The sequence below is a fragment of the Alternaria metachromatica genome (genome assembly GCF_023757995.1).
Source record: "Alternaria metachromatica strain BMP 0045 chromosome Unknown scaffold_7, whole genome shotgun sequence".
In the NCBI taxonomy this organism is placed as follows: domain Eukaryota; kingdom Fungi; phylum Ascomycota; class Dothideomycetes; order Pleosporales; family Pleosporaceae; genus Alternaria; species Alternaria metachromatica.
This window is the reverse complement of record NW_026055498.1, coordinates 1,214,272-1,227,457: the sequence shown is the minus strand read 5'-3', so window position 1 is coordinate 1,227,457 and position 13,186 is coordinate 1,214,272. Positions and strand designations below refer to the sequence as shown.

At 52.6% G+C, this 13,186-nt stretch overlaps 2 protein-coding genes across 2 annotated transcripts; one reads left to right on the top strand and one right to left on the bottom strand.

Annotated features, from left to right (window-relative positions):
• Positions 1–1,258: 1,258 nt before the first annotated feature.
• Positions 1,259–8,011, bottom strand: J4E83_004399 (uncharacterized protein; the record flags this gene model as incomplete). Its single annotated transcript, XM_049331328.1, has 3 exons — positions 1,259–3,094; positions 3,146–7,671; positions 7,723–8,011. The coding sequence occupies 3 exons, from the start codon at positions 8,009–8,011 to the stop codon at positions 1,259–1,261; spliced, it is 6,651 nt and encodes a 2,216-aa protein (XP_049189874.1).
• A 440-nt stretch (positions 8,012–8,451) lies between these two features.
• Positions 8,452–9,243, top strand: J4E83_004398 (uncharacterized protein; the record flags this gene model as incomplete). Its single annotated transcript, XM_049331327.1, has 1 exon — positions 8,452–9,243. One exon carries the CDS (start codon positions 8,452–8,454, stop codon positions 9,241–9,243), a length of 792 nt encoding a protein of 263 aa, XP_049189873.1.
• Between the last annotated feature and the right edge of the window lie 3,943 nt (positions 9,244–13,186).

The window sequence follows — 13,186 nt, the reverse complement described above, 5'->3', positions numbered from 1 at the left end:
CGGCCGTACGGGATACACGGGTCTTGTGTTGAGTGTGGTGACATCGTGGGATGTTGTGTGTGGACCAGAACCGTGTTGTTGAAGATGAGGCCTGAGGCTAGTATGTCATAATGCTGTTGCAGGTATGTATGAGGTTGTGTTCCGTACTATGTTCGACTCTGAACTTCGTCGTATATATCGTAAGAAGCGCAAAAATGAAGAATCATTCTAGAAGACGCAAGCTTCCCCATATAACCTCCCAACCCCATCCCATCCGCCGCAGATCACCCACCCATCACCCTACGTAACCCACAATTTCTTCATCCGAAGATCACCCAAGCTCGCCCACACTTCTCTAGACCCCGGATTCACCCGTGGCCCAACTAGGTAATTCAACCATCACCCACCCACTCAGATCCCGTCTTGCTATCTACCGCGGCTCCTCTTATACAAGCTTTAGGAGGCAGGCTTAGCTTCTTGGTTCCCATACGTGCAGCGAGTAAAGCGACGTGAAAGAGGGCACCACTAGCGCGCGAGAAGCTTATCTGGAGAAGGCTGTACTTGGCATGGGTCACGATTCCGGGGTTGACAGGTTCTGTCGCGTGATCGGGGGGACGACGCACACGTGGGGAACAATGCGGAGGCAATCCCGCGGGGTGTTGGTGGGTTAGTTTTGGAAGATCGGCGTTGGAGATGGGGGAGGATGACGTAGGTAGCGTTAGCCGGGGAAAATGATTGAATCATGTAGGGGCAGGCACAAACACGCGCAAGTTACAAGAAGACAGGAAATCAATAGGAATGTATTGGATGTAGCTCCAGACAAGGACTGTCGCGAGACCTCCACCTCCACCCCTCCGCCTCCCCTCCGCCTACCCTCCGCCTCCCCCACCCACCCAATGCCATCACTTGTAGAATCTCTAGTCCTCGACTCACATACCATCCACGTCAATCAGCACATACACAACACAGCTCCCCAAACCCCATAATCCTAAAATGCACAAAAATCTCAAATTCCCATAAACACCATGTAATGCTATTGTACACCCACACCTCCCTCAGCCTCGCAAACTCATCCCAGAGCCCTACTAATCCCATGCATGAACTTCGCTGTATACCCATTTTGATAAACACATCTTCTCATCCCTCGGGAAAAAGATAACCATGAACGTGAAACTCTGAAAAAACATTGAACAAAAGAGAAAATATATATATATGCTCGCATCCCCATCTCATCCGATCTCATCCCATCCCTTGAATCCTCGAACTCGTGAACAATTCTCTACTCAGCGCCCGCCTGCCCTCCACCATTACCACCACCACCCCTTCCACCTCTCGCCCTCTTCCCCCCTCTCGTCGCACCCTCACTATCATCCTCAGCCCCGCGCTTCTGACCCCGTCCAGCCTGACCAGCTTGCCCAGGTTGAAAGCCCGCAGCACCGGGGTTGAGGCCACGAGCAGGCGAACTCTGATTTTGAGCCTGATTCTGACCCTGTTGCCCGCGCCCCCGTCCACCGCCCCGGCCGCCTCCGCGACCGATTTGCGATGCACCTGGACCTTGATTCTGTTGTTGTTGCTGGTTCTGACCTTGCTGACCTTGCTGTCCTTGTTGTGGTTGGTTCTGGCCTCGTCCGCGTCCGCCGGGCATGGGGATGCCGGTTCCACCAACACCACCACCACCACCGCGGGGGATATTGGATTGGAGAGTGCCGCGGAGGGGTTGGACCCCGGTTCCTGCGCCGCGTCCGAATTGCTGGTGCTGTTGCTGTGCTTGCGGCTGTTGAGCTTGGGCTTGGCCTTGGACTGTGAAACCTGGCTGAGGTAGTCCTCGTCCCATTTGGTTCTGGTTTTGCTGGAATGGGTTTGGGTTGGTGCCGTGGCCGGCAGCTTGGAGGAAGGGGTTGGGCTGGGTGGCCTGAGTAGGAGTGGCGTTGTTGGTACCGTTCGCTTGGGGCGTGTTGGTCGCGGGTGGCGCTGCTGGCTGTTGCTGTGCTGGTGTTGATGTATTTGGCGCAGCTTGTGCTGGAGCAGGCTTTGCGGGTGTGGCGGGTTGTGCAGGCTTGGTGGCTTCCACAGGCTTCTGCGTTAGAGCAACCGCGTACACCTTTGCGACCTCCTCGGTCGGCGTCTCTTTCGCAGCCTTCTCGACGTAGCTGAACCTGGTTCTGAACAGCTTCAATTGTGAAGCGTTGAGTTTCGCCTTCAGTTCATGCGTCTTGGTCAGCTTCGCTTCGAGCTCCTCGAGCTTCTCCTTCAGCTTCTTCTCCCAAGCAGCGTTGACGGTAGCCAGGTCCTCGCTCGAACCAGCCGCCTTCGGTTGTTCAGGTTCCTGTTTCACACCCGTAATGCCATCGATGGCCTTCTGGGTCTTGAGCTGCTCGATCTGCATGTTTAGCTGCTTGATCTGTTCGTTGAGCTGTTTGATCTTCTCATCCCTCGCAGCTGTTTGCTTCTCGAGGTTCATGTGAATCTGAGATTTCACCACCGCCAACACCCCGCTGTTCGTCTTGAACCACTTCCTGAGCTGGTCCTCCGTGACTGCGGGTCGAGGTAGATCTTGTGTGTTAATCATGCCATCCGGTACAGGTTGAGTCTCGGTTGTCCCTTCACTGGGGGCGTTTTGAGTCGAGGCAGCGGCCTGCTTCTCTTGTCGTAGACTCTCGAGCTCGGCTTGGTGAGCCTCCTTCAAGCGTTCGACCTGTTCGCTGGATTCGGCCTTGGTCTTCTTGATAGACTCGTTGTACTTGTTCTTGATCTTCTCCAGGGCGCCTTCTCTCCTAGTGATTGTGTCTTCACGGGCTTTCAACGACGCTTCGAGTTCGTTCAGCTCGGCCTCTCGCTGGTCGAGTGTAGCCTTCAGGGCTGTGATCTGTTCATCGTTGTGCGAGGCTTCCGGTTGTGTCTGACCCTCTGCGGGTTGTTGTGCAGACTTCGCACTAGCAAGTTGAGCCCGCAAATCGTCGACTTCGGCGGCCTTCGCAGCGAGCTCCTCCTTGAGCTTTTCAGTCTCCACGGCCGTGGTAGAGTCGGTTGCGGGCTCGCCAGAAGCCGGGTTCGATGACGGTTGTTGCTGTGAAAGCTGGTTCCGAAGCTCGCCGATGGTGGTGTCTTTGGTAGCCTGCGGAAATGTTAGTCTGGGGTATTTGACATGAAGGTGACTGGAACTTACAGCTTCCTTCTGGAGCTCGCCCAGTGTCGACAGCTGCGCCTGTAGCTCGGACAGTTGGTTTGCAATGGCAGATCGGCTGCTCTCAGCATTCGAAGCCTTTTGCTGAGCTTCACCCAGCTGCTTCTGCAGAAGAGCCAGCTGGGGTGTCGTAGCGTCAGAGTTTTCATTGATTTGACCCTCCTCGCCCGCATCTGCATTCTCAGCTGCCTGGGTAGAAGTGTTCACCTGAGCAATGGCTTCGTCGCGAGCAGTCTTCGTAGCATTAAGCTCTTGCTGGGTCGTAGCCAGTCGTGCGCGGGTCTGCTCCAACTCCTTCTGAAGTGCCGCCGTTCGCTCCTGGGACTGTCCAGCGTTCGCACTTGTGGTTTGTGCGTTGGTGAGCTCTTGGCGGATGCGGTCGACCTCCTCTTGTAAGCTTGTACTTGATTCCTGCGCCTCCTTGAGCTGTGCAGTGAGTGCGGTAATTTCAGCCCTCTTCTCTGACATGCGCTGATTATGTGTCTTTTGGAACTTTTCCCTCTCGGCCGCCTTGATGTTGTCTCGCTCAGCATTCGCCTTCTGTACTTCGCTTGTGAGAGTTGTAATTTGTTCGTTGAGGCCGGCTACCTGCTCTAGTGCCTGATCGCGCTTAACCCTGTGGTCTTCGATCTGTTGTTTGAGATCTTCGAGATCCTTGGGGTCGATGCGATCGTATCGCTGGAGCACATCCTGGTGACGCTTCTGCCAGCGGTCGCGATCCTCCTCAACAGCCTTGAGGTGACCCACGTTGAGCTCGAGCTCGCCCTCAAGTTCAGTTACGCGAATTTGCAGGGGCTCCAACTCAGCCTGCAGATCCTCGAGTGCCTTGGCCTTCTCAGCAAACGAGGCCTGGAGACGTGTGTTTTCGCTGCGCAACGTCGCATTGCTCTCGCGGTAGACGTTGAGTTCTTCGAGGTTCTTGTTGAGATGTGCAAGGCTGGAGTTGCTCTGCGAACCCGAGGCCTTGGCTTGCTCTTCCAGTAGCTTCTCTCGTGTCTGGTCGAGCTGACCTTGGGCGTGTGTGAGTTGCTGCTCGAGACGCTTGGACTCCTGCACTTTCAGGTTCAGCTGAACCTCCAGGATCTCCTTCTCTCGGCGAAGATAGGTCTCGATGTCCTGGAGGTTATTGGAGCCAGACTCCGTGTTGCTTGGCTCCCCAGTCGATGCACCCCGGTCGTTCTTCAAGCTATTAATTTGCTCTTTGTATTCGTCGAACTGCTTGAGCAATGTCTGGTTGTATTGCTTCAAGTCGTCGTGGCGGCGTCTGGCCTCTGCAAGCTGCTCCTCATAGCGACCCTCAGTAGACTTCCAGTGCTCTTGACTCTGCTCCAGCGTTGTGCGTGCAGCTTCTGCTTGCGTCTTGAACTCTGTGATCTGGGATTGAAGCTGGTTGTATTCGTCCCGCACCTCCCGCAGCTTCGTCATGCTCTCGGCGTGCTTCTGGAACTCGTGCTCGTAGTCCTTTTGGGCGCGCTCGGCGATGTCGGCTTGGGTCTTGACGTATTGCATTTGATTCTCAGCCTCAGCCTTGTAGTCGGCTACATCATTGTTGAGTCGGGTGATCTCTGCTTCCAAGGTTTCCTTCTCTTGTCTGAGAACCAACGTGTCTTGCTCATGCTTTCCTCGCAGTTCGGTAAGCTCGGTGCTGCTTGTAGCGAGCTCAGAAGATATGTCTTCCACGCGCTGTTGCAAATCGCGGATAGTAGCATCCTTCTCTTCTTGTGCAAGGTTGAGTTGCTCCTGGAGTCGTTCGTGGGCCTCGACGAAGGTCTGCAATCGGTTCTCGGCATCCTGGGCGATGTCCTGGAAGCCGGCAATCTGGGCTGTGACGGCCTCCAGATCCTCTTCTTTGCGCTCGATCTTGCGCTTAAGATCCGAGACCTGTTCAGCCAGCTCTTCCTCACGGCTGACAGGATCTTGCTCATCATTGGCCTGCGATCGTGGTTGAAGAGCCTGTAGGCGCTCCTCTGATGACTGAAGTTGGTTCTGGAGTTCCTTGAGGCGTTGCTCCAACTGGTGGCGTGTCGTTTCAGCGGTCGCGGACTTGACTTCAGCACTGTTGCGTGCTGCGATAAGGTCGTCGATTCGTCGTTGCGTTTCGGTTCGCTCGTAGTCTCGTTGCTGGGTCGCCCTCTTGTGCTCGGCGATCTCGTCTTCCAGCTTGCTTTCAGCGCTCTGCAAATCTGTCCGAAGCTTGTCCACCGTGTTCTGCAACTCGCGACGGCTTTCCGCGGTGGCCAACTCAGCTTCGTTGCGCAGACTCTGAATCGAGGACACCATGTTGCTCAACCGATCGCGCTCAGTCATCAACTCCTGGTTCCTCTCCTTGAGACGTGCTTCGATGGTCGCGGACATTTCCCGAGATGCCTTGAGCTGCACCATCTCGCCCTGCAAGCTCTGAAGACGTGCCTCGGCTTCCGCAGCGTTCTGGGTAGCCTTGACGAGCCTGTCGTCCTGTTGGGCCATGGTGGCTTGGACCTTGTTGTAGCGTTCCTGGAGGGAGTCCTTTTCGGATTGGAGCAGTTTGATGCTACCCTCAAGACGAGCATACCTGTCCTGCTCTCGACGTACCTGCGACTCGAAACGGAGTTTGTCGCTCTGGAGCTGAGAGTTGTCCTTGGTCAGACTATCAACCTGCGCCTTGAGTGTAGTGCGGTCTGTGGCACTCTCCTCCTTGAGCAGGTCAATGTGTGATTGAAGGTCCTTGATAAGCTTGCTGTACTCTGGGATCTCGCGGGATGAAGAGCCGTTCTCGAGAAGCAAAGGAGCTCCGCCTGCAGGCACAGACTGTGCGAAAGCGGATGTTGACTGCGAGTGAGACGGCAACTGACCCCGGCCGCCAACTATGCGGCTGTACATATCGCGCTCGGTCTTGAGGGTTTGCGAGCGAACGTTGAGCGACTTGATCTCTTCTTCTTTCTCAGCGACCACGGAGCGTAGACGGCCGAGCTCTTCGACGTCTTGCTGGTATTGCTCAGACTTCATGCGAACCTCTTGCCTCTCCTGTTCGTCGCCCACTTGTCGTAGTGTGCGCGTCAATTCGGCGTTCTGTTGCTGGAGGGTAGCAATATCCTTGTAGAGGATCAAGTGCTTCGTGATCATCTGGTGTGTAGGCGAATCGTCTGGTACGTGCTTGTCCGGTACTTGGTTGTTCTCGACAGCGTTGACGATGAACTCCTGCTGTTCCTCTGTGAGGCTGCCCAGACCCTGCTCTTCAACCTGGCGACGCCATAACAATGTCCGCAGCTGGATCGTCATGTCCTGTACCTGGCGACGCAGTAGAGCGGATTCGTTGTGTACGCCTTCCAAGTCACCCAGGGCCTTGCGCGAGTCGCGCTGTGCTGCCTCGCGTTCGGCAATGGCTTCTTCGAGAAGCGCGCTGATTTCGTTGTTCTGCTCATTCAGGGCATCGTTCTGGCGGCGAAGTTCGTCGAATTCGGGCTGGTGACGCTCCAGCTCCTGCAGCATGTCGTTGAGGACACCGGTGTTCTCTTCCAACTTCTCACGGACCTTGCGAAGCTCTTTCTTGAGGTCGTTGTTCTCGATCAGTAGCTGAGTCTTGGACGCATCAGTCTTGAGCTGCGAGCCGCCAGGGGAGAAGACGACAGCAGGCGAACCAGCTCGGCCGGGCGTGCTGAAGCCACCGTTCATGCTCATGCCGTGTCGCGGTGTTCCGGGTACGCGGACGGAGCTTCGAAGCTCGGAGTTGTCGCTCTTGAGGGTCTCGACGAGTGTCTCCAGCTCAGCGGTGCGCGCATCGGCCTCGGCAGCCCTCTCGCGTTCCGCCTCGACTTCGGCCATGAGCTGGCCAATCTCGGTCGCGGCTTCCTCTTGTACGCGACTGCTATCCGACTGCAGCTGCTCCAAGCGCTTCTTGGTCATCTCGTTGTTCTGCTGGTGCAGCGTCGACAGGCGGCGCGCGCTGTCGAGCTCGATGCGGAAGTGGGCCTCGGCGGCTGACGCTGCATTCTCGAGCTCCTCGATGCGCAGGCGGTCCTCCTCGGCCTTGCCCTTGAGCTCCTCAATGTGTTGTCGCAACAGCGTCTCGGAGCGGTTTAGGGTGTCGATGGTCTCGGCGGCGTCGGCGTTCTCGCGCTGGAGCTGGGCGATCTGGGCGTTCTTCTCCTTCCGGTACTTGCTGTGGTCGTCGGCGCGCGTCTTGAGCTCGGTCGTGTACCAGTCGTTGTTGCTGCGCAGCTGCTCGATCTCCTGCTGCAGGTTGGCCTCGCGGAACTTGACATTGGTGGCGGCGCTCTCGAGCGACTGCGTCTTCTCCTCGAGCGTCGACACCTGCTTGCGCAGCTCGACGGATTTCTGGTGTTGCTCGGTGAGCTCCTTGGCGAGGCGGTCGTGTGCGGTCGTCTTGGTCTCGTGCATGGCCATGAGGTCGCGGTTCTGGGACTCGAGCGTCTTGATGCGCGACTCCAGCGCCTGCGTCTCAGACGTCGAGCTGGTGGCTGTGGCGCGCAGATTGTGCAGTGCCGACTCTGCCTCTTGCCGTGCATTCTCTATAAACGCGTCAGTATCAATTGGACATGCATGGCTTATGCATTGCGTACCCTCTTGGACTAGCTTCTTCTTCAATTCCTCGGCCTCCTTCTGCGCCTTCTCTGCGGTAGCCTTCAGGATGCGCGCGCGCTGCTCTCCGCCCTGGATGGCGGCTTCGAGCTCGACATCGGTGCGGATCTTCTCCGATTGGAGGTCATCGTATGCGCGCGCCTTCGCTTCGATCTGGGTGAGGAGCGTCTGGACGAGCTCGACTGTAGGTTCTGATAGTAAGGACTGTAGGGTTGTCTCTTGGACGGAATAGGACGCGGCCAGATAGCCGACGTCGACGGTTGCCGCCATGATGGTGTATTAGTTTATTGCAGGCCTCGAACCATTCTCCGGGTCGGTCGAGTGCGTCCCGGGGAGAAAAGAGACAAAGGAGGGCGGTGGTGTTGACGCGAACAATGAACGGGTCCGCGGTCAAAGTCGCGAGTTCAGTTGTTTGACGACGGTCGCGCAGGGGCCAACCACTAGCGCGGCTGCCTCCCAGGCTTGAGGTCATAGCACATATGCGTCTTTCTCCGACGCCTTCACTCGACGTCTTCCATTCACTACCCTCACCTTCACCCGCCGCACCTTCCGCGCATCCACGCTTACTACTACCGGACCTTCCCCGTTGTCTGCCGTGCGACTCTTTAGCTAGACGCTGCACACTCGACTGCCGACAGCAGGCATCCTCGACCAGGCAACCGCCACCCCCGACCGCATCTTCAACTTCTACCACTACCACTACAACCACCATGTCGTTCCTCAAAGCGAACTCGGCCACAGGCATGAACGCCCCCTCACCGACGCCCTCGAGCTCCTCCGCCAGCGGGAAGCGCAAGCGTCCAACCGATGGAGCGCCGCCCGTCGTCTACTCGCAGCCGCAGGACACAGGCACCGGCGAGCACGTCTTCACCCGCCTCACCTACGTCAACGACTTCCTGCGCGAGCGCAAAGAAAAATGGCACACCTTCGACGACATCATGGAATACCTCAACATCCCACCGGGCCACATCCAGCGCGAACAGCTGCGCCAGCTGATGCGCGCCGACAACGCCGGCAACCGGATCAGCTGGGACTCTGCGAACGAGCGCTACAAATACAAGAGCAAGCTCAGCATCCACGACCGCGCGCAGCTCAAAGGCCATTTCCAGACGCAGAAGTCGGCCATGGGACTGCAGATCAAAGACCTGAAAGACGGCTGGTCCACCGTCGCCGACGACATCACCAAGATGGAGAACAAGAAGGAGGTGCTTGTGCGACGTGCCAAGGACGGCGTGCCAAAGACTGTCTGGGGCAACGACCCTTCTCTCATGCTGCCCATGGACCCCGTCTTCGCAAAGGCCTGGCACTCGGTCCAGGTGCCCGATAACCCGGATGAGCTGCGCAAGGCCCTGCTAGCCAACAAGCTGACAGCCGCTACACAAGCCAAGGTTATCGTTGCCGCCCCTACCAACAAGAAGAAGAAGGGTCCTCGCCGTGGTGGCAAGCAGACCAATACCCACATGATTGGCATCCTGAAAGACTTCTCCGGAATGAGAAAGTAGACGAGTCTGAGGCTTGCAATCTCTCTCATTTGATGTGGAGTACCTTTTGCGTACGTGGTGGTTATGTTATTTCGGGAGTCATGAGTGGCTCGTGTCGATCTGCGTCATCGCAGTACCATGGATGGCATGGAAGGAACTGAGATAAAGTAGACCATGTTTGTTTCTTAACTGCATAGCGACGGCGTTGGCACATGTTTTCACGTATACTGGCGTTTTCATCTCTGGGCAACGTGGGAAGACCGTTGAACCTCCTTCAAATTGGCATAAACAATAAACATATGTAACATTATGCATTCCCTCTTTCCCAATTACTCTCTCCCTTCAAGCCCTCCCTCCCCATACAGTCTCAGTGAAATCATACTCCGCAGCAACTGACCTACACGCAACTGTTAGCAATGTCCACGTTCTTTTTTCTGGAGTAGGTAGGGTACTTACACCGCAGCTAGGACAGTCGGTACCACAGCCGCACGGCGGCACGAATCTGGTGGCGCAGCAGCTCTCGAACTGCTGGCGGGCTTGTAGGTCGCCTTCTACGACGTCGTAGGCTTTGATGCTGCCGTCGACTTGCAGGACGTAGTTCGAAGCGGCGAGCGTGGTGGATGCGCAGAGGAAGGTGAGGAGGGCGGTGAACTTCATGGTTGTTGATATAAGGAGGTCGTAGTTGTAGGTAAACGTATTCTTATTGTCTGTCTGGATAGGAGGGTGGTCGTGGTCGTGCTATACCCAGCTACTTATACCCACACACCCATCCCCCATCTCCTACCCCGGCTGACCATCCTACCCAACACGTACCTTTCATATATCCACATATCCACATATCCACATCTCCACATCTATACTGATCCAGCCTCGTTTGTTTTTCGTCCGTTGCATCACAGACACTGCGTACGCATTCTGTGGAGACGAACCCCTTGCATTTCGGCCCGTTGGCGCGTGGTTTGCAGCCTAGAGGCTGAATCACATCTAGGCGGTACTGGGCATCACACCATGAATGAAGTGATACTGCGGTGAGGAAATGTGCGAGGAGGTGGCCGCTGTGTGCCTTTGTCGTTGTCGTTGTTGGTGGTGTTGTTGTTAGTGTTTGTGGATCACAGCTAGCTACGGGGTGTTGAACTAGGTATCCAGTAAAGATGGTTATGGAAAGCAGACGTTGATATTGAACTTTTCGAATTCGTTCTGTCAGGCCAAGGCGGATAGATTACAAACATATCCCAAGTTTTTGCTGCCCATAAAATATCATACACAACTCTAGTATACTTCTCTCTATTCTTTCTTCTCTTCTTAAATACACGTTATACACGCTTTAAACACCTTATCTATAATATAAATATTTATATATTTTATTATTTAGTATCTATTTAATATTTTATATCTTTTTTAGTATTATTATTTAAGCTTATATATTTTTTTATATTTTTACTTATATATTATATAAAGTAAGTATAATATTTATCTTATTTTAGTATTTAATATTACTACTAAAGTAGTTTTAATATATAAGTAGCTACTTTTTATAAGTAAACTAATATACTAAATATTTTATTTTTATTAATAGTTTATATACTATTACTTATTTATTTTAAATAAAAGTTTAAGCTATTAGTATAAAGTTTAAAATATTAATATAACTTATAAAAAATATAGTAGTATTACTTACTTAATAAAGTATTTAAAAAGTAGCTATATATTTTTAAGCTATATAACTTTCTAGTATATATACTTATATAAAGAAAATACTAAAAAGCTTATAAAATTACTAAATACTTAAAAGCTTATTTTTTAGTTAAAAAAGTAATAGTAATAATATTAAAAAAAATAAAAGTAGTAATAGTAATAGTAGTATTATTTAAGTTTTATATAAAAGTAATAAAAAACTAAAAAAGTAAAAAGTATACTATTTTATATATTATATATAAGAGAGAAAGTAAAGTTATAAAAATAAAGCTTTTATACTTTTCTTTAACTTATATATATATAAAAAATTTAAAATTTAGTTTTATTTTATTTTATAGTACTATAATAACTTATTAGTAATAAGTTACTTATAACTCTTATAATATATATAAGATATATAATAACTAAATCTATCTATTAAATATAGAAGAGATAAGAAAGAGGTCTTCTCTTCTTAAAGATTTTAGCAAGAAGACTACACCTAATCTATTATCTCATCCATTTTACAACAAAATATACACCACAAGCATTCTCATACGCCCTCCCACACCCACAAGGCGGAGCGAAATTATTCGAGCAGCAATCCGGGATAAACTGGCGTGCATCCAGCTGCGTATCTGGTACAATCTTGACAGAGCCGTCGACTTGAAGGATGTGCTTTGCGAACGCGGTGCTTGTGCAGAGGGCGCTGAGTAGGGCTGTGAGACGCATGTTGGGTGGTGGGTAGATGTGGTGGGTTACCTATTGTTGATTGGATTGGGGATGTGGGGATGTTGTTGGTGGTGTGGATATAAGTATGTATACTACATGTGTTCCCAAACAGCTCCAACCTTTCTTCCACCTCAACACCACACACATACCTTGCGCACCTCCAGCTTCCCTTTTCTTCCCTTCCCATCACCTCACCTCATCACCTCACCCACGCACACACAAGCCGGCGCATTTCCGCACACCACCCCCATCGTTTCGGCCCGTTCGCGTCCACTTTCCAAGGTTAGTCCGTACCTAGGTATATAGGCTGAATAGCCACGTCTAGCACCTGGGCAAAACCGCACATCACCACCTCCATCTGTCTCTACTGCTTACTGTGGGTACCTAGGTATTCGTTACGCGGACAAGAGCCGTGGCAATGACTTGCAGCTGTCAACGGTAGTTAGATGCGCCGGCATACCCGAGCATGGGAATGCAGGACAGTGATGAGGGAGGAAGCGTTTTGGGTGGGCGGAGGATGGGAGGACATGGTGACGATGATGTTGTACATACGCGTATTAGGTTTCGCGCCGTTGGAGTAGAGCGGTTTTAGTGTCGTGATAGATTGAATAGGTCGAGGATTGTAGCTTCGTTTCGCGTGTAGTTGCCGCCTGATGGCTTTTGGTAGCGGTTTGTCGCATGGATTTTCACCGCCTTCTTCCCTGTCCTGCATAGTGCTTCCGCGGTTGTTTTTCGGTCGCTCAGTTCTACCTTGTTAGCCTTGCACGTCACAATTCTGGCATGAGTGACGAGGCTGTACATGAGGTGTAGAGGACAAGTTGGAAGGGCCTTGTCATTTGTGGAGTGTGCGGTGTATGGATTGGTGTTATGGCGCCATCTCTGGTGTACTGTATTACCTCGACCTTTCTGATATGGTTCGGGTGCCAATCAGTTCTTGTTGTGATTTGCAGGACTACCTAGGTGGGAGGCTGAAAGGCTGAATCACATCTTGGCGCCGCTGGGCATCACATTGCGACTTTAGGTGCGGTGCGGTGAGTTGGGGCGGTGGGATGGGATGGAAGTGTCGTGCGATGGAGGTGTTGTTGCTGGCGTTGTTGGTGGTAGTGCCCAGGTGGTAGTGTGCAGAAACCACTGCCATGTGTGTATTGTCGGATCTGGTAACTGGGAATTATGAGGCTGGAGGAGAGTCCCGATATTTACCCGTAGCTGTGGCCCAAGGTGATCTGGGTTGGCGGTCAGTGCTCAGTGATACGAGAAGCCATGTCTGTCGTAGGCCTGTCCGTGTCAACTGTTATCGCTTCTGGTAGCTATTTACATCAGTCTTCGTGGCACTCATAAACTTCGAAATGTTGAAATCTGGTACTTGCACGCTACCTAATATTGACATTAGCGCAGATGTTTGATTCCATGCTGACATCAGGCTATTACGCCCTTGATCCCCCCTCTCTTTCTCTCTCTATCGTCATGTCTTTGCCTCTCTTCCCCCTTGGACGTTTTCTCATACGTCTCTTCTCGAAGAATCCCTCCTTTCCAGAAGTGCCCGGTCATGGCGGACTAT